Source organism: Garra rufa, chromosome 16, assembly GCF_049309525.1.
Source record: "Garra rufa chromosome 16, GarRuf1.0, whole genome shotgun sequence".
Classification (NCBI taxonomy): Eukaryota; Metazoa; Chordata; class Actinopteri; order Cypriniformes; family Cyprinidae; genus Garra; species Garra rufa.
In genome coordinates this window covers 17,292,651-17,314,987 of record NC_133376.1, presented here as the reverse complement: position 1 = coordinate 17,314,987, position 22,337 = coordinate 17,292,651, and the positions used below count along the sequence as shown (strand labels likewise).

At 35.8% G+C, this 22,337-nt stretch overlaps 1 protein-coding gene across 1 annotated transcript in view; it reads right to left on the bottom strand.

The window, feature by feature from the left end:
• Positions 1 to 22,100, bottom strand: part of gfra3 (GDNF family receptor alpha 3) — a 40,375-nt gene extending 18,275 nt beyond the window's left edge. Inside the window, exons 1-2 of the mRNA XM_073820201.1 lie at positions 21,905 to 22,100; positions 5,137 to 5,421 (exon numbers count right to left, since the gene is read on the bottom strand). Of these exons, the coding sequence (XP_073676302.1) occupies positions 5,137 to 5,421; positions 21,905 to 22,100 (481 nt within the window). The remainder of the gene's footprint in view (positions 1 to 5,136; positions 5,422 to 21,904) is intronic.
• Positions 22,101 to 22,337: the final 237 nt, after the last annotated feature.

The window sequence follows — 22,337 nt, the reverse complement described above, 5'->3', positions numbered from 1 at the left end:
ACGTCACCTTCTTCGTTGCTCTGATTGGTTGAAGCGCTATCCTATTGCGTGCATAGGGATTTTGAGAGACAACCGTTTATCCCGCCCCTCGGAGTAAGCCGCGTCTATGGAGAGTTTCCAGACTAAACATCTTGATGTAAGTCTGGCTCGCCAGGCTAATAATTTACAGTTTTTGCCCAAAAATTCTTCTGTGGCTTTAGGTAATATTTTTATTGGCAGAACTGAGCAAAAACAGACAATATTGTGTTTAAAATATAACACAATATTAACTTCTTATTTAGTCTACTGAACTATAAAATCACATTTGCACTCATGCTATTTGGTACAAACAGCACTCATATGAGGTATTGCTCTCAATGCTCGTGTGATACAGCTTATCATATCATATAAATATGAGATAGCAACTCATACAGGAGCATTTTTGATATTCAATAACTTTAATTTTAGGGCATAACTGCATTTATGGAGTTGTTGTCCTTTATCATATTTGTCAACAGTCAACTATATGAAATATAAGATGATGTGCAGGTTTATTTTTTCATAACTAATTTATTAAGTTAACAGGTTAAACTGACAGCCCTATTTATTTATTTGACATTTATTTTATTATTTATATTTTATTATTTATTATTATTTTTTACTTATTTTTATTTATTTATATTTATTTATTTATTCATTCTTTCTTCTTAAAATGTTTTAATATGTTTTTTTTATTTTATCTATAATGACTATCTAATTTTATTTTATTATTTTTATTTCATTTTTAAATGCAACTTTTCCTTATTATTTTTCATTCATTTATTAAGATGTTTTTTTTCTTTTTGTATATTTTATGTATTGTATTTTTCTTATTTGTTTTAATTTTTAAATTAAACTTTTATTTATTTATTCCTACCTTCCTTATTCAGAAATAGTGTTAAAAGTTAGTTTGTCTTTTATCTTTCTCATTTATTAACAACTATGTAAAACACATGCATATATTACCACTGTATATGAAATGTACTACAGTATATAAATAAACTAGCATAATTTATGCACAGATCTGAATATCATAAAGATCTAGCAAAGCTTTAGAACCACTAAGAACACCTTGGTAACCCCCTGAATACCCTGTTAACAACTTAAAACGCCTTAGCAAAAGATTAGCAAACACTGTGAACATTTGTCAACAAACACCACTCATATTGTCTTCAACAAACCATGTTATAATTACTACAATCTTAGTCTAAGCCCAAAATGCTCATTTTGTCATTTCACAAGCCTGTTATTTTTATGTTGACATCCCCAGAGGGATTTTTTTGTCATGTTGTGATATTCTTTTGGGGACGTTTTCAGATTTTTTTTTTGCATTATCAAAACCTACGCACACACATACTCTTCAAACAAATGCAAACAGGCAGAATCCCTCCTGTCATCTCGTTCACACTCCACATTTCAATCTACGGAGGTGCCACATCAAGTGTGCTACAATCACAATTACGTGCCTTGCGTATTCAGCCGCTGACGGTTTTCATTTGCGGCGCACAGGAGAAGAACACTTGACATTTCCAGTTGATGTGTTTTAAAAGCACTTATTTCTGAGACTGTCGATCAGGCCAGGCCTATCTGGCCCCTGCGGCCCCTGCGTGGCACTCAGACGCATGACGAGCTCACTGCTGGAGAAGCCTGGGATTAGTCAGCATTTACAACAGCTCTTGATGAGTCGCTGTGGGAGCCCATCTTCCTGTTTCATAAGGTTTAATATTAATAAGCCATATTGGGTGGGAATACAGACTCAGAATCAATTAATTTTACAGCCGCGCTTTGACGATCCCCCGGACGTCATTCACCGGCATCTCCGTAATCTCTTTTGCTCACGAGCAAACACACGAGCGCAGAACTTCTGGAACCAGACACCCTCGACGGTACGCGGCAAATTCCACTTCCTGCGCGTTCGAGTCCGTCCCGCCGAGCGTAATGAACAGATGAGGGAATGGCGAGATTAATCACGATAGCACTGTCAGTGAGCCAGTCGTTTGTTTAGTGTCTGACTGGGTTTTATGCCTCCTTGCCATTTCATACACATTACTGAGCACTCTTTAAATGCTATTACTGCCTAAATCTAAATCCTCTGGTAGCTCACTCAACACTCTCATTAAAGCGTTTTGGCATGTCCTGAAAGAACATAACAAACGGCATCCACTGAGATCCATGAGTTCACTGTTTATGACCGGCAGAACAAAGGCAGGCATTTTGAAATTGATTTAACTGAATTCTTTATGCATGACTTTTCCCTGGAGTTACCTACTCTCTCTTTTACTGTCTTATTCGCTTTCTTTAAACCTGCTCCTTTCATCGTGACATTCACTGGCTTGGGAATTGCTGGACATGAGAAGTTCAGTCAGGAAATATTCTAGAGACTCTTAAAAAACATGAAACGTCTATAATAGTATATACTTCTGTGTACAGAGATGTTTCTTTGTTTCTTCAGTAGAACACAAATTAAGATTTTTAACTCAAACCGTTGCAGTCTGTCAGTCATGTAATGGCGGTCATTGGTTACCAAGTTTTTAAGAGTAAAAAAAACATACACAGACAAAACCAAATTAAACCCTGCGGCTCGTGACGATACATTGAGGTCTTAAGACACAAAACATACGGTCTGTGCAAAAAAACTGAACAGTATTTATATTAAATGCCTGCCTTTGTTCTGCCGGTCATTTCCAGGCTGGACTACTGCAATGCTCTTTTAGCCGGTCTTCCAGCATGTACAATCAGACCTCTACAAATGATTCAGAATGCAGCAGCACGTCTAGTCTTCAATGAGCCCAAAAAGGCCCATGTCACACCTCTCTTTATATCTCTGCACTGGCTACCGGTTACAGCCCGCATCAAATTCAAGACACTGATGCTGGCCTATAGGACAGCCACCGGCTCATCACCTGCCTACCTCCATTCACTACTTCGTATCTACACTCCCTCCAGTAGTCTGAGATCCTCTAGTGAAAGACGCCTCATTGTACCACCACAGAGAGGCATGAAATCACTTTCCAGAACATTCTCGTTCAACGTTCCTGCCTGGTGGAATGATCTTCCCACCCCTCTCCGGAATGCAGACTCCTTAACAGCTTTCAAGCGACTGCTGAAAACCCATCTTTTTCAACACTATTTGACTCAATAATATAAAAAAAAAACTTTGTTCTCCTCTCTTTCTTGATCTTCCCTTTCTAGCCTCTACTCATCTAACAACGGAAAATATATGGTATTTTTGAGCACTTCCTATGTTGATCTGCCTCCTTAGGATGAATCACTTGTATTCCCAATTTGTAAGTCGCTTTGGATAAAAGCATCTGCTAAATGAATAAATTTAAATGTAAATATGATTATTTAAATCTGAGCCATTGCAACGTTCTACTCTCCTGAGCACGTTCACAACAGGCGGCGCCTGATGCGCCAACGTGATCTTCCATAAAAGATGCACACACGGAAGCAATCTGTCACGCGTATACATCATTCATTGTTCACATTGTGCATATTGGCCTCTCAAAATGGTAATTACTTGTGCTTATCCTGATTGGTAACTGATTAAAAACTAAAAGATTATGTTTCCTTGTGCGAACTCATCTGGGAGTGTTGACTTTTCACAGACTACATTGCCAGAGCACATTGACGCGTCACATGAACATGCTCCATATTGATGAACGTTCTGGTGGATCAGAGGTAAATAATGATATAAATACTGTTCAGTTTCTTGCACAGACCAATCGTTATGTGTCTTAAGACGTCAATGTATTGCCACGAGCCGCAGGGTTTAATTTGGTTTTGTCTGTGTATGTTTTTTTGACTCTCAAAGCCATGGTGCCCATTGACTGCCTTTATATGACTGACAGACTGCAGTGGTTTGAGTTAAGTTCTACTGAAGAAACAAAGTCATCTACATCTTGGATGCCCTAGGGGTAAGCAGATAAACATCAAATTTTCATTTTTGGATGAAGTATCCCTTTAAGTCTCTTATGCTCACCATGCCTGCTTTTATTTGAGCAAAATACAGTAAATTGTAATACTGTAAAATATCATTACAGCTTAAAATAACACTGTCTTTTTATATATTTTAGAATGTAATTTATTTCTGTGATGGCCAGTCCGAATTTTAAGCATCATTACTCCAGTCTTCAGTGTCCTTCAGAAATCAGTGTAATATGCTGATTTGCTGCGTAAGAAACATTTCTTATCTTCAATATTGAAAACAATGTTAATGTTTTTGAGTAAACTCTGAATTTTTTACTGCTGTTCAAAGTTTAGGAACAATAAGATTTTTTATGTTTTTTAAAGGATTCTCTTCTGCTTATCAAGGCTGCATTTATTTGATAAAAATACAGAGAAAAAACTGTAATATTGTAAAATATTATTACAATTTAAAATAACAGTTTTGTATTTTAATATACTTAAAAATTCTGTGATGCAAAGCTGAATTTTCAGCATCATTATTTCAATGTTGCATGATCCTTTAGAAATAATTCTAATATGCTGATTTATTATCAGTGTTAAAAACAGTTGCTGTTGAATATTTTGTTTTTGGAACCTGTGATACTTTTTTCAGGATTCTTTGATTAATAAAAAGTTTAAAAGTACAGCATTTGTTTTAAATAGACATCTTTTCTAAAAGTCTTTACTATCACTTTTTATCAAGTTACCACAATCTTGCTGAATAAAAGTATTAATTTCTATCAAAAAAAGAAAGAAACTTGTGAACAGTAGTGTATATTGTTAAAAAAGATTTCTGTTTTAAACAAATGCTGTTCTTTTTAACATTTTATTCGTAAAAGAAAAAAAACATTAAGCAGCACAACTTTTTCTAACAATAATATAAAATAAATTATATATAATAATAAGTATATTAAAATAAAATAAAAACATTTTAAACTGTAAAAATATATTTCACAATGTTACTGTTTTTCCTGTATTTTTTCAGCCTTGATGAGCAGAAGAAATATCTTTAAAAAAAAAAAACATTAAAAATCTGATCCCAAATTTTTGAACGGCAGTGTGTGTGAAAAAATAGGGTGGGACTACATGTCATAACAGATCTTATAAGAGGGCTTATTGTTGACAACAGTAACCATATGAAAAGTAAAAACTCTCTCTTATGCCTCTTACCCTGTGGAAAACGGACAGTCCAGTAAACCCTCAGGCACTGTTGTTCAAAGCGAGACCCTCGCTGACACTTGCATTCTTGCAGGTTCTGATAGCGCATGAGGTTGTTCTGGGCGTCGATGCAGGCCTGCCGTCCCTCCATACCGAGGGGAGCCACCGCCTCCTCGTCCACGCAGTACTCCAGGTGCCGGAACTGCCGCTTACACTCCGAGTCAATCATACATTCATTTACAGCTTCCATGCAGTCCACCGTCCCGGGGAACACCGGCACCACAGAGGGAAAAGTTCCTGGAGGATTGTGAGTAAAGCTAATTTTAAAATCAATAAAAAAAGTATTTATTAACAATATGTTTTACAAGAGAGCTAATTGATTTTGCAGACAGCATTTGGCTTCGCAGAGAGGCATTTGGACACAGTTGGATAGGCCCAGATGGAATCACACATTTTCTGGTTTTCTTACATGCCTTTTTCTATATTTTCTACAGGAAATTTTTGTAGAAAATCAGCAGTGGAATGCATTTAAACATCATAAAACATCTTCAAATAAACTGAGAGCACCCTACAACACAGTAGAAATTAATAGAAAATTCCTATTTAAATTCCCAATCAGTTGCTGAATTCAAATTGAATTGAAGGTGCTGAAGTAAAAGTAAAATTAAATTCCAAAAAGTTTCAATGTAATTTTTTGACTAGAAAAACAAAGTTTGTCTTGAGTGTTGGCTTGACAAAGCTTTGTTTTGAAGAAAGGAATTCTTGAAGTTTATAGGCCAGATAAATAGATTGCTGGATGGATGGATGACAGACAGATGGATGGACACATAGATAGACAATTGGATGGATGATGGAAAGATAAACGGATAGATGGATGGAAGGATGGATGGATGATTGAAAGATAAACGGATAGATGGATGGAAGGATGGATGGATGATGGAAAGATAGATGGATGATGGATGATGGATGACAGGAAGATGAATGGATGGATGACAGACAGATTGATGGATGGATGACAGACATAGATGATGCATGGATGATGGAAAGACAGACGAATGGATGGATGAATTTCAGACATGGATGATGGAAAGATGGAAGAATGGATAAATGTTGGATGGACGGACAGATGGATGACAGACATGGATGGATGGATGAATGGATGACAAAAAGATAGATGGATGGATGACAGACATGGATGGATGGATGGATGGATGACGGAAAGATAGATGGATGGATGACAGACATAGATGGATGATGGAAAGATAGATGCATGGATGACAGACATGGATGGATGGATGGATGGATGACGGAAAGATAGATGGATGGATGACAGACATAGATGGATGATGGAAAGATAGATGCATGGATGACAGACATGGATGGATGGATGGATGGATGACGGAAAGATAGATGGATGGATGGATGACAGACAGATGGATGATGGAAAGATAGATGCATGGATGACAGACATGGATGGATGGATGGATGGATGACAGACAGATGGATGATGGAATGATAGATGGATGGATGACAGACATGGATGGATGGATGGATGGATGACGAAAAGATAGATGGATGGATGACAGACAGATGGATGATGGAAAGATAGATGCATGGATGACAGACATGGATGGATGGAAGGATGGATGATGGAAAGATAGATGGATGGATGACAGACAGATGGATGATGGAATGATAGATGGATGGATGACAGACATGGATGGATGGATGGATGGATGGATGACGAAAAGATAGATGGATGGATGACAGACATAGATGGATGATGGAAAGATAGATGCATGGATGACAGACATGGATGGATGGATGACGGAAAGAGATGGATGGATGACAGACAGATGGATGATGGAAAGATAGATGGATGGATGACAGACATGGATGATGAATGGATGGATGGGTGACGGAAAGATAATGAATGGATGACAGACATAGATGGATGATGGAAAGATAGATGGATGGATGACAGACATGGATGGATGGATGGATGGATGACGAAAAGATAGATGGATGGATGACAGACATAGATGGATGATGGAAAGATGGATGGATGACAGACATGGATGGATGGATGACGGAAAGATAGATGGATGGATGACAGACATAGATGGATGATGGAAAGATAGATGGATGGATGACAGACAGATGGATGATGGAATGATGGATGGATGGATGACAGACATGGATGGATGGATGACAGACATGGATGGATGGATGGATGGATGGATGATGGAAAGATAGATGGATGGATGACAGACAGATGGATGATGGAAAGATAGATGATGGATGACAGACAGATGGATGATGGAATGATGGATGGATGGATGGATGACAGACATGGATGGATGGATGACGGAAAGATAGATGGATGGATGACAGACATGGATGATGAATGGATGGATGGGTGACGGAAAGATAATGAATGGATGACAGACATAGATGGATGATGGAAAGATAGATGGATGGATGACAGACATGGATGGATGGATGGATGGATGACGAAAAGATAGATGGATGGATGACAGACATAGATGGATGATGGAAAGATGGATGGATGACAGACATGGATGGATGGATGACGGAAAGATAGATGGATGGATGACAGACATAGATGGATGATGGAAAGATAGATGGATGGATGACAGACAGATGGATGATGGAATGATGGATGGATGGATGACAGACATGGATGGATGGATGGATGGATGGATGGATGGATGGATGATGGAAAGATAGATGGATGGATGACAGACAGATGGATGATGGAAAGATAGATGGATGGATGACAGACATGGATGGATGGATGACAGACATGGATGGATGGATGGATGGATGGATGATGGAAAGATAGATGGATGGATGACAGACAGATGGATGATGGAATGATGGATGGATGGATGACAGACATGGATGGATGGATGGATGATGGAAAGATAGATGGATGGATGACAGACATAGATGGATGATGGATGGATGGATGGATGGATGGATGGATGGATGGATGGATGGGTGACGGAAAGATGGATGATGGAAAGAGATGGATGGATGACAGACATGGATGGATGGATGGATGGATGACGGAAAGATAGATGACAGACAGATGGATGGATGGATAATAAACGGACGGACAGATTAATGGACAGACAGACAGACAGACATATAGATAAATAAATAGATATATGGATGAATGATAACCAGACAGACAGATGGATAGATGAATGACAGACAGACAGATAGGTTTTATTTCTTTGAATTGTTATTCAATAATTTTCACTTCCTGTCTTTGTCAACATTCTGTGGGGTGTGGCCAACTCAATTCAAAACTGACTCATGAACTGCAATTTAGCCACTTCAGTCCTACTGGTTGATACTGCCCAAAATATTCAACAAGCGAAAACACACAGAAAGTGCAGGGAATAGAACTTTGTGAATGAGTTTCTGCTCGATTCTGATTCCCTGTGGAGGTGGTTGATGACACTTTACAGTTTGTGGATTTTCATCTGTTTCACTATAATACCTCACTCAGTTACAAATCTGCATTCTAGACACATAAAAAACATTCTGACAGTGACCGTGTAAAAACGAAGATCAAAGAGCCTTAACTTGCACTCAAGGGCAGAATTAATAATGTGTAAAATAATTTAAAAAAGACCTCTTCTCTGAAGGGAATTTCCTGGCTCGCTATTGCAGGAGCACAGATAACTTAAACCAGCAGAAAATCTTCATTCACCAACTTCATACATCAAGAGTTTCAACCCGAGTCCTTGACAACAGACACTTTGTGCTTTGTGTCCATTCTCAGGCTCAATCCTGACAGACGTCATCAACTCCAGAGACCCTCGCCGTCAGCCGGGTCTCAGGGTGACCTGAGGGGAAACTGTGACAGGGCTGTGTAATTTCATGGCCAAGTTTGCTGTTTTTCATTAAGTAGCGACAGAAAAAGCCTTGCACTCCTGTAGAAGCATGAGACATGTGTTTCTCTTTCTTGTATTTCTCCCCCCTGACCCCCATCCCCCTTTGTGTCTGTTTCCCTTCGCAGCGGCAGGGGCTGTAATTGCGCTAGGCCTCATTTTAAAGCGTGTGGTGATTGAGAACCCACGGCTGTGGCCGGCAGACTAAGCGTTGGTCATGGCTTAGGACTCCGCTACCACAAAATGGCACCTCCTTCCACAGCTCACAGAGCGATGATCCATGCGTGAAAGACCATCTACTGCGGCGGCCCAAGTTAAACGGACAAGTAAACACACTTTGATCTCGCACACATTTGACAAACGGTTCAATATTGAGATGTTATGCGCTAGTTTAAATTTAAAGACAGGTGTTTGGTCTGCCACTGTTTTCATTTTTCTTCTTTAAGGTGAAATGTGTTGTTGATGCGCCTCTAGTGGCTCCAAACAGAATTGCAGAATTGATGTCCGCTTTCAAACTTTTTTTTTATCTGCCCTCAGATAGCCCCACCCTAAACTCAAGCCATTGCCTGAGTCAGCGCTGCTGTATTGGATGCTTGTTTGATAGCGCAACAGAAACAAAGTGTTAAACTTTTCAGACAATCACTAAATGTCTTTTGTTTTTAGATCTAAGATCTTGCAATATTTTGAGAATAAAGTCAAAATTACGAGAAAAAAGTCAAAATATTTTGAGAAAAGTCCAAATTATGAGAATAAAGTCGTAGCAATATGAGAATAAAGTAAAGAATTATGAGAATCAAGTCTAAATATTCTGAGAAAAAAAGTCAAAATTACAAGAATAAACTTGAAATATTTTGAGAATAAAGTCAAAATTATGACAAATTCGCAGCAATATGAGAATAGTCATAATATTTCTAGAAAAAAGTAAATATTACAAGAATAAAGTCAATATTTTGAGAATAAAGTTGAAATAACTTGAGGAAAAAAAGTCAAAATTATGAGAATAATGTCGAAATATTTTTTTAAAAAGTCAAAATTATAAAACAAAGTTGTAATATTCGGAGAAATTTTTTTCGAAATTATGAGAATAAAGTCAAAATTACCAGAATAAAGTAAAAAATTATGAGAATAAAGTAAAAATTATGAGAATAAAGTCGAAATATTCTGAGAATAAAGTTGTAGTAATACTAGATTAAAGTCTTAATATTTTGAGAAAAAAGTCAAAATTACAAGAATAAATTTGAAATATTTTGAAAATAAAGTCAAAATTAGTCACAGCAATATGAGAATAGTCGTAATGTTGCCAGAAAAGTCAAAATTACAAGAATAAAGTCAATATTTTGAGAATAAAGTCGTAATAACATTTAAGAAAAAAAGTCGTAATAATTTGAGAAAAGTAAAAAATTATGAGAATAAAGTCAAAATACGTTGAGAATTAAGTCAAATTATGAGAAAAAAGTCAAAATACGTTGAGAATTAAGTCAAATTATGAGAAAAAAGCCATAGCAATAATTTACAAAAATCAAGTCAAAATATTTTGAGAATAAAGTCAAAATATTTTGAGAAAAAAAGTCAAAATTACGAGAAAAGTTGAAATTTTCTGAGAATAAAGTTGTAGCCAGTGGTGGACAGTAACGAAGTAGTTGTAATTCGTTACTGTACTTAAGTACATTTTTCAAGTATCTGTACTTTACTGGAGTAGTTTTATTTTGAATAACTTTTACTTTTACTTCACTACATTCCAAAGCATAAGATCGTACTTTTTACTTTACTACATTTCATAAAACATGTCGTTACTCCTTATAATACAGTATACCACGTGCTCCGAGACGCAGAAGCGGTGTCTGATTAATGAACAAACTGATTCTTTTCAGTCGGTTCGCAAATCGCCACAAATGATTCATTCACGAATTGGACTGATCCGATTGCAGCTGTTCAAACTCACTGATTCAAATGAGCCGTTCAGAGCAGTCTCCAGTCAACTGAATTCACAAATAAGAACCGGGAGATCATGTGAGAGCGCGAACGCGCGCGACTGATGCTGCGAAAAGTAAGATATAATGTCGAGTTTTAGGATTAATTATTGTAACTGTCAGTTGTTTGCGAACTAAATCTGCTGTAAAGGGTGATGTATTTAAGCCCGCTGAAATGATAAAATGCAGACACATCAACATCGTCTCTTTTTAGGTCACAAAACGAAACATTAAAATAACACAGATTAAATAAAATAATAAAATAACTCATGCACGTTCATATTCCTCGCTGCTGTAACCTTAACAGTTTTATTAAATGCTATGCATTTAGCCCTATAAATAGTTTTTATATTGTTTATTAACTGTATACTTTTTTTTATATTGTTTGGATCAACTAGCCTAGTAGACAGATATAAATGTTTATTCATAACCATACTGAAAATAAGTAAATATTGTTAGCTGATGCTAACTGTCTAGCTAACAAGCTTGCTGGTGCTAAATTGAGGTAATTTTCAGATATGAAGTCCAAATATTTATAATCAACCACCTAGACAGATTACATCTGAGGGAAAAGAAAAGATGTGATGTTCAGATCATGGTAACTACAGTAATAATCAAAGTGGGAAGTGATGCCCTCTGGGGGCATTTGGCCAGGGGTGTTTTTCCTTTTTATGTTTGAGAAAAAAGACAAATATTATGAAAATAATTAAATTTTTCTTCCTAACTTCAGGCCTTATTTTCATATCATTTATAACTGTGCCGTTCTGCAAAATAACAAGCTTTAAAACACTTTTTTTCTTACTGGTGAAAATGAGATGGTCAAATCAGTTTTCTCTCAGGTACATGGCAATGTAAGCTTCACAGTGAACATCACTCTTATCAACGTAGTCCATATCAACAACAAAAATCTATCTTGACTCCATTTAGGCTAGTGGTTATTTTGGGAAAATCCAAGGCTTATAGTAGGATTATAAAAAAATATATATGCTAATATAAAATTATAGCCTTTATAAAATTGCTAAATATTTCAGTACTTTTTTACTTAAGTACACAAAAAATGTAGTACTTTTGTACTTTCACTCAAGTAAAATTGAAAAAGGAGCACTTTTACTTTTACTGGAGTAATATTCTATTATATGTATCTGTACTTTTACTCAAGTACTTGATTTGTGTACTTCGTCCACCACTGGTTGTAGCAATACTAAAGTCATAATATTTTGAGGAAAAAAGTCAATTTCAAGAATAAAGTTGAAAATTTTTTGAGAATAAAGTCAAAATGATGACAAAGTGACAGCAATAAAGTAATATTTCTAGAAAAAAGTCAAAATTACAAGAATAAAGTCAAAATATTTAGAAAATAAAGTCGTAGCAATACTTGGAAAAAAGTTGCTATATTTGGAGACAAAAGTCAAAATTATGAATAATAATTTTAATTATTATTATGAATAATAATAATATTTTGGCATAATATTTAGAGTCATAATATTATTCATATATAATTAGAGTTTTGTCATAATATTTATAGTCATTTATAGTTTGATTTTTTTTTCTCAAAATATTGTGACTTTAATCTCATAATCTTAACAGGGCACTAAAACAGTCATAACTAACAAACTGTAGTTCATTTGTTCATTTTAGATGCATTAATAATCATTTATGTATTAATATTTTTTTGAATGAATAAATAATTTATATTATTAAATAATTAAATAAACTTTTGAATTATATGTCAAAGTATGTTAAAACATATGTCATTTTCATTTAGTAGTTTTAGTACTTGATGTACTCAAATTCCCCCCAAAAAATTACAAAAAAACAAAACCCTTTATATACAATAAAAAAAATATGATAAAAAAATAACAAAAAAATGAAAATGGAAAAAAATAAAAACTCATTTTAAACTATAAAAAAAATAATATTTTTTAATATTATGTTAATTTTATTATATCAATATTTTATTCATTTTAGCTGTATACATAGTCAGAATCATAAATATAATGTGACTAAAATGATTAAAAAAGAATAAATTTCAAAAATTACTAGGGCTGTTTTATCTGAGTGAATAATTAATAAATAGTATTGATAGAAAAGACTGAACTAAATATAACATTAATCATAAAGCAGAATTTTTGTGAGTCCACAGTCAGCACAGCAGGAGCTGTTACTACAGATAAACAGAACACATTGGAATAGAACAGGTTTTCAAGACATGTTTTTAAAAGCTCATGGCATTAGATGCTGAAAAACAGCGACAGCATATGCTATCGATTTGAAAAATAGATCTAAAATACATCCTGGCTGGAAAGACCCTTACGTCTATATCGGACACAATAACAAAGTCGATTGCAAAATGAACTGTTGTGGCCCAGTGATAGACTTACGTTTAATTATATGGATATATAACAAAGAATATATTGACTTTCTGTCTATTCAATGCTATACTCGTCTGCCACAATAACGGCTTTGAATTATCTCCATTTGGAGGCTTTTCTAAGCAAATATATGTGATTATTTCAACTAATTAATGACAATACGCCAGTTAATTAAATTAATCTATAATTATTTCGATTTAAAATTGCATTGTATAATTGTCAATATCAATTTTTTTGTGTCTTTTATTTTAAGAGAACATGAAACGATTCAGAGAATGACGTGTGCACAGAGGAGTTGTAAGCAATATAGAATAAAGTTGAAATATTTTGAGAAAAAAAGTCTAAATCACAAGAATTAAATCGTAGCAAGTTGAAATTTTGAGAATAAAGTTGAAATTACAAAGTAAAAGCAAAATATTTGGAGAATAAAGTCAAAATATTTCAAGTCCAAAAATTTCTCGTAATTTTGACTTTTTTTTCTATATATTATGACTTTAATCTTAACATTTTTTTTCAACGTGGCACTAAAACACTGTCGTAACTAACAGACTGTAGTTTATTTGTTAATTTTAGATTTATTAATAATAATTTATTTATATTTTTTGAATTAATGAATACTCCATTTTAATTATTAAATAATTCATATCAGGGATATTAACTTGTTAACTAAATCAAAAACCTTAAAAACATGTTACTTGAAATAAACATTAACTGAATTCAAATAAAATGCAAATCTCAAAAAATTATTTTCATTTAGTTATTTTAGTACTTGATGTACTCAAATTCCTTAAACTGAAACCAAAAATTCAAAAAATAAATAAAATAACTGGAAAAAATAATAATAAAAGAATTATAATGGAAAAATACTAAATACTAAAAGTTCTTTTCTATTTTTGTATTAAAGCATCCCGAAACATTTCTTAACTTGTGCAGCTCATGCATTTTGGAAAAAACTCATTTGGGCAAAGGCAAAAATGAGGAAGAAACCATCAAAATACATCCTGGCTGGAAAGGCCCTTAAGCCTATATCGGACACAATAACAAAGTCGATTGCAAAATGAAGTGTTGTGGCCCAGTGATAGACTTGCATTCAATTAAATGAATATATAACAGAATATTTGACTTTCTGTCTATTTGGTGCTTTACTGAATGTCTTTGAATGATCTCCATTTGGAGGCTTTTCTAAGCAAATGTATGTGATCATTTGAATTAATTAATCATAATACGGCAATTAACCTAATCTATAATTATTACAATTTAAAACTGCATTACATAATTGTAATAAAATATCTCATTTTAGTCTTTCCTTTTCAGAAAACACGACAACGATTCAGAGAACAACGAGTGCACAGAGGAGTTGAAAAGTGAGCGATGGAGTGAGGAAGAAACTGAAAGAAAGAAAGTAAACAGAATGACAGACAGCAGACGCCTCACACAATAGGAAACCGTCTCAGTATGGAGGCTGATGGCAATCAAACACATGCTGGCCGGGTATTACCAGATATGTGTGTGTGCGCACTAAAATCACATTTAGCAAGTGACAGTGACACACACACACACACACACACCTTGAGGCTTTAAGTCTCATGCACACACTGAGAGAGAACGACAGACGCGGTTTCTGCAGTGAAGCTCAGCTGTACAGGGGAGTGAAAGAAATAAAGAGGTGAGTGAAATGGAGAAAGACAGCGCGAACGCGTACTGTAAATCTAAGTATCCTTGTGTGACCGTATTTACGGCCGGCGACAGCAAACCGGCTCCAGCTGTCGATATTTGCGGGTCTAACGTGATTAACTAATCAATGCGTACAGCGGCCTGAACCTCCGTGGTAAACCGAGCACCACTACATCAAGATACATATCAAGAAAACGGCTCTTCTGTCGATCCACACAAAGCTGAAGAATCCATCAGCTAAATTACAGCATGCTGCATCTCAGGGCCTCAACCAACAATTTAGACAAATTACTCAGCAAAAACAGACCCAAACAAACCATTTAAAACTGTGAAGGATGACAAATGTCAAAGAATCCAAAAGAAGCCATTAACACTACATTTAAGTTTCTTTCTGACAGTAAATGCGCTCGTATTTGCTACACAGACTTCCAGCGCACACTGCTATTTGCTGCATTGAGGGTTTTGTCAAATGTGGGTCAGAGCGGCGTATCTATTCACTATTGGTGACACGTCACATCAAAGCATGGCGGCGATATTAAAAGAAGCGGGTCGGATGGGCCCGTCTGATTGACAGTGAGGAGAAACGGAAGACAATCCGAAAGCCCCGGGAGGAAGGAGTTCGCTGCAGGGACGTGCCGCTGAGACGGTCCTCGTTGCTAAATCACAGCGCTCAGCGCCTTTAATGAAAATTGGCTACAACATCATCATAAAAGCCGTGCGCGAGTGGTGCTCACGCACACACGCTCGCACGCGCTCTTTCTGATTCTGTCGCTTGGCTCGAATCTTCCAGTCGAGGCGAGAGAGTCCAACACCATCTGCCGTCACCGTGTTTGCCTTTCCAAATCCTGGTTATCAACAAAACACACACGCGACCCTGAAAAGGCCCTCAACGTCCCCTCGTATGTGAAGAAAACATGATTACCTTTTTGTTAACTAGTCCTGTGTGCTTTATTGAACCTCTGTTCTTACTATTCCTCTTTGATTTGCTCAAAATGCCCTTGTAATTAGGCTGTCCCTGGGTATGTCCTTGGCTGGGATGCATCTGAGTCCATTATGGCATATTTTTCTCCATGCAATTAGTATATGCGCTGACACAGCCCACTTCACCTGTGTGTATTAAAGCATCCCGAAACATTTCTGAACTTGTGCGGCTCAAGCGTTTTGGAAAAAACTCATTTGGGTAAAAGCAAAAATGAGGAAGAAACCATTACACAACAAAAAAATGTTCATACTCAGTATTTTTGTTTGTTTTAGCATCCGAACATCTGAAGATACATTCACTTGAGAAGCAAAATTGCTTAAGGTGTTAAAATTATCAAAATTAAGTGAGTTCATACTTTAAACAAGAGGAAATATCTGCCACTTGGGTAAAAAAAAAAAGAACTTAATTCAAAAAATACGCCACTGGCAGATGTTTGTTCTTGTTTTAACACTTGTGCTGTGCTGAGAACCTCATTGTGACCCTGGACCACGAAACCAGTCGTAAGTAGCACTGGTATTTTTGTAGCAATAGCCAACAATACATTGTATGGATCAAAATTAAAAAAAAAAGTTTCATGTCAAAATTCATCGGAATATAAAGTAAAGATCATATTCCATGAAGATGATTTGTAAATTTCCTACCATAAATATATCAATACTTAATTTTTGATTAGTATGCATAGTTAAGAATGTAATTTGGACAACTTTAAAGGCAATTTTCTCAATATTTTTATTTTTTTGCTCTCTCAGATTACAGATTTTTAAATAGCTGTATCTAGGCCAAATATCGTCCTATAACAAATCATACATCAAAGGAAAGCACATTTATTATAAATCTAAATTGTAAAAAATTTACCCTTATGACTGGTTTTGTGGTCCAGGGTCACATTTGCTGTTCCCAGTAAACTGACCGGCTTTTTAAAAATTGCTTGAAATGTATGATTTCGCTATATTATCACCAAATCTTGGATTTGGTCTTTTTGTCAGCTTGTTTTCTTTCAATTAGCACAGGTTTTGTATTTCTTTTTTTAAGTGAATGGGTAAAGGCCTCACTGATTTTAAGGTTTTGAGTGAAAAAAGTATTATTTATGGATCATTTTGGCAGTGTTCACTCAAAAGCTGAGGTGCATGAGCTCAGATCAATGAGCCCTACGATCAATCAGGTCCAAAAAGAATTGCAAAACCTGTGCAAATCGAAAGAAAACAAGTTTGCATTCAATATGTGACCCTGGACCACAAAACCAGTCTTAAGTAGCATGGGCATATTTGTAGTAATACCCAAAAATACATGATAGTATGGGTCAAAATTATTGATTTTTCTTGTATGCTAAAAATCATTAGGATATTAAGATCATATTTTCATCAGATTTTGTAAATTACCTACTGCAAATATATCAAAACGTAATTTTTGATTAGTAATATGCATTGCTAAGAACTTCATTTGGACAACTTTAAAGGTGATTTTCTCAATATTTCGATTTTTTTTTTTTGCACTCTCAGATTACAGATTTTCAAATAGTTGTATCTCAGCCAAATACTGTCCTATTCTAACAAACCATACAATAATGAAAATCTAAATTAAAAAAAAAAAAAAACTGTTATGAGGTTTTGTGGTCCAGGGTCACATTTGGTGTTCCCAGCAAAATGGGAACTATATATCACCAAATATTATCTAATATTATTCGCTATATTATCACCAAATCTTGGATTTGATCTTTTTGTCAACTTGTTTTTTTGTTGTTGTTTTTTCAATTAGCACAGGTTTTGTATTTCTTTCTGAAACTTATTGGTTGTAGGCCTGGTTGATTTTAAGTTTTTGAGTGAAAAAAGTATTATTTACAGATAATTTTGAGTGTTCACTCAAAAACTGAGGTGCATGAGCTACGATCAGTCAGGTCCAAAAAAAATGGCAAAGAAAACAAGTTTGAATCCAATATTTGGTAGTCATACAGCATATTGAGAGATTTACAGGTAGTTTTTTGTAGAAACAGTCCATTTTTGACTGAGAAATGGCACAAGTGTAACAAGGTGGGTGAAAAATCCGGTCCTGCTGTATATTGAGTGGCCTTAACTATTATGTCTTTACTTATTGTGTTCATACAGTAAGGTTAGGGACAGGTATGGTGGTATGGGTAGGTTTAAGTATGGTTTAAGGTCTAAGGGATTGGTTAATAGTAGGTATTATCAATATCGTGGTATCGATATCGTCGTGGTCACGATATGAAACAATGGGTCTTCTGGGCAAAAAGTATAGTTTTTAAAATGTATTTAACCTTCTTATTCTAACATAAAAGGTCTTTAAAGTTGTGTTTTGAGCCGTTATGCTTTGGCACAGTATCTGTCAAACAAACTAAAACTAAAAGCATAATATGGCTTAATCCCTTCATCAAGTCTGTTTTCGCTGTGTGTTTCAAAGTGAAGTGCACACTTCATTCAAGCGATCAGCTCATGATCCGGTGTTTTCCGCTCCTCAGAAAGGCTCAGTTCACAGTGAATGCACTTTTTTAATTGCATGCATAATTAGTTTAGCAGCCACCAGTTATGCTTTATTTTTATGACAGTTTTTTCAACAACAACAAAAAAGCTCTACTGCCATTTCAGTCAAAATAAAAGCTTAAAAGTACAATATGAATTGCTTACAGCTAGCAGTTTAAATGGGTAACATTACTGCCGTCCAATTTTAATACATCTCTTTCAAGTGTAGAAATGAGGAAATAAGTATTGTAATGTGAATCAAAAAGATAATATACTTATTAATTATTCATTTTCAATTATTTTTACAGTGCACTTCTTTTTTTTCTATTATTATATTTTAATTAGTTTGGCTTCCTAAAACACCAGTGTGAATGTAAATTAGACTGTGACAGTATACCACAAATAAAAAGAGGATTGAATCCTCTTTAAAGTTCAGGTACAAGTCAATTCACTGACTTTTTTCTGACCTAAGTTTTCTTAGTTAAGAGCTCTTAATGTTGAACTCTCAACATTATGTTCTTTTTTCCAAGTCTTCATTTGTCTTTTTTTTTTAAATATTGCAATAAATATCATATTGTGTATATATATATAAGTACAATGTAAAAACGTGTGTTGTACCAAATGCTAAGCTATGTGAACAAAGTCTATAAGTTTTAGTCGAATGTGAAAACATCTAGCACTTTCAGAAAAAGAGAAATATCTCTGTGTCAACATAAAATGACTTTAATTTTGATACATTTTCAGAAAACAATCATTTTAATTTTGCTTCTCAAGTCAGTGTATCATAATTTAGGAATGTTTAGATATTTGATTGAACAGCAAGATTAAAATGTTAATTTTTTGCCTCAAATATGCCAGGCATGTTTTTATCCCAGACCTGTCAGCATCTGTCGCTGCCAAATGAGTTGAAGCTGCCAAAGTCCAGAGTTGCGCACGCGTACCTTTTCTCAAACACACCTGGGCACGCGGCTGGCACGCGTTCGCACATGCGCACCTGCCCGAAGGCCGTCAATCTTCGACTTGGTATGTTTGTACACATCTTTTCCACCTCAGGTCGCCTCTTAAAAACATATTCAAGCATGCAAATCTTTATGCAAATACTCTGTGGAAATTAAATCTTTTTGCCACTTGATATCCGTCAGGGGGTCCCTTTGCGTTTCGTGCGGCTGATATACGACCCGACCCCCGGGGATACACACAGCACGAGCGAGCACATCAAATCTGCAATCATTAACACAGCTAATAAATAAACCTGTCGATCAGCGTGCGCATTACAGCGTGTTCTCGTGGCACCAGGGTGCGACAAACACCACTCATGATGATGAATGCCACTTGGGCTACAAAGACACTTGCAATATTGCACCCTGTCGTCCCAGGTGGGGAAAGAAAGTCAGCTCCCTCAAATGTTGGTTGCTGTGCTACGGGAACACCAAGGAGCTGCCCTTTACCAGCCTAATCTGTCTCTGTTTATATGTGTGTGTGTGTGTGTTTGTGTTTCTGCCATCACATAATTAGGATAATATTGACTGTGACAGATGTCTCATAACATACTGTTATTTGTTGACGGAATTATATTTTTAGACCTGGCCTGTGCGGATTATCGTCCTCCGAAGAGCTCCTGTAATGTCTGAGATATTAAAACTATTACGCTGTTGTGATTCAAAGGTGTGAAGAAAATAAACACACACAAAAAACTCACTATTACAAGTACTCAATATGAATGGAATATAATTATCTTTTGTTCAAAGCAAAAGGATGCTCTTAGTTGAAAAAAAAGGATTTCTTAAAGGTCATTTTTGTTTTTGTACACATCTAACAGTAAGTGATATTAATAGCTAAGCTCTTTTAAGCTCTTGATGTTGGTTTTTTTCAACATAAGGGCTGTGCTGTTGTTACAACAGCATATATAAAGATAATCTGGTGCTGTTTGGGATGTTCTTAAGAGTGTACGGCGTTTGTTAAACGGAATAAGCAAGTACACAGATATGTGAGGGAGTGACAGACACATCTGTTCTGCTCAGCGAACACCACTCTAGAAAATGAAACCCTTTCTATTGTTTCAGCACAAGCACATGGCACAGCGGTCACCCTAAAACACACCTGTGCAATAAGTTTCCATGCAACTGTAATTTAATCACTGCTGTTCTGGCTTTTAGAAATGTTCTCAATGCAATGCTATGCACTATACGTGACATATACAATATAATGCATGCATAATGTATATAATACATCCACTCATCATATTGTGTATACAACTCTTTATGATATCTATAACACTTATTCTTCTCACTTGGTCTATTTGTCTGTAATATATATTTATCTATTGTGTATATCTTGTATATAATGTAGAGTTTTCTAATCTTTCTGTGTATTGTGTTACACTCTATAATGTACATTGTGTCTGGATGTAAACGCAACCTAATTTCCCCACATGGGATCAATAAAGTATCTATCTATCTATCTATCTATCTATCTATCTATCTATCTATCTATCTATCTATCTTTTCCTCAGACAATATTTCCCTTAAAAATACTATGGTTTTACTGTAGCAACAGTCCTGTTTAATTTGCTTACACCACCAGAGCCATTCATAAAAATATCTATCTATCTATCTATCTATCTATCTGTCTGTCTGTCTGTCTATTCCCTTAGAACATTTACATTACCCTGGTTTTAGTATAGTAACAGTCCCTTTTAGTTTGCGTTCACCACCAAAGAGCTATTCAGCTATTCATAAAAATATCTATCACTTTACGTTATATCATATATGTAAATATATTTAATCACAATAGTTCTAACAAATCGCCTTTGCAGGCAGCTCTACAAAACAGTAACATATTATGTGCGTTGTTCATTAACTTATGTAAATATGCAATGCCTAAATACTTATGTATTCATGTAAATACACTGCGTAAACACTGTCATGAAAAGTGTGACCCTAATGTGTCAAAATAAGTCATGGAGGCTGTTTCTAAGAGTCTTACCCTTAATGACGAACAGATTTAGAAGTATTCCCAGAAGGATCATGTCGACTGCTACTGGATGCGCTCGGCTGGACGGTGATGCTGCTGGGGAATCTCGGGGAAGCGCGTCTGGAACCCCCGGATCGGTCCGACTCAGACAGAGCCACTACATCCATACAAGAGGACCACCGTCCGACAGATAGAAATCTCCAAAACGACTCCGAAAATCAATTCCAGCTACAAACTTGTGCGCGATATCACAGTAGCTTTCTAATGCGTTAAAAGGTGTCCGAACAGCAGAGCAATGATTTCGTACAACAAACACGGGGGAAATTAACAACTGTCAAATGCAGTGGATGTCCGCTATACTCACGATCGAAGTCTTTCTAAAATAATAATCCTCGATTTAAACGCGTACCACCATGATAGAAGCGTAACCAAAGGCGCGCGTCAGATGTGCCAGTGTGCGCATTAGTGCGCATCAGTTTAATATATGTGAGCGCGACCCCAGATGCTTGATTCCTGCTGTCCCACAGCACAATGTGCTCAATCCAGTCCTCAAACTCAGCGGCGAATTTTACATGCATCTGCCTGTCGGTGATTGGCTCGGGCATTCTCAGGCGCATCCATGCAAAATCCCTGACCAGCCTTCTGGAGAGCTGGGTCGGTGCTCCTATAGGCTGGAGAAATTCAGCCGGCTCTGCAAGTATCCAAGTTTGCAAGTGATTCTTTCAGCAATAGTGAAATGTCACGGCGATTAAAAAAGTGAGATAGGCCAGTCAAACTGTGCACTCTAAAAAATAAACGTTTCATATAGGTCTGTTTTAGGATCCTATAACTCAAGGAATAAA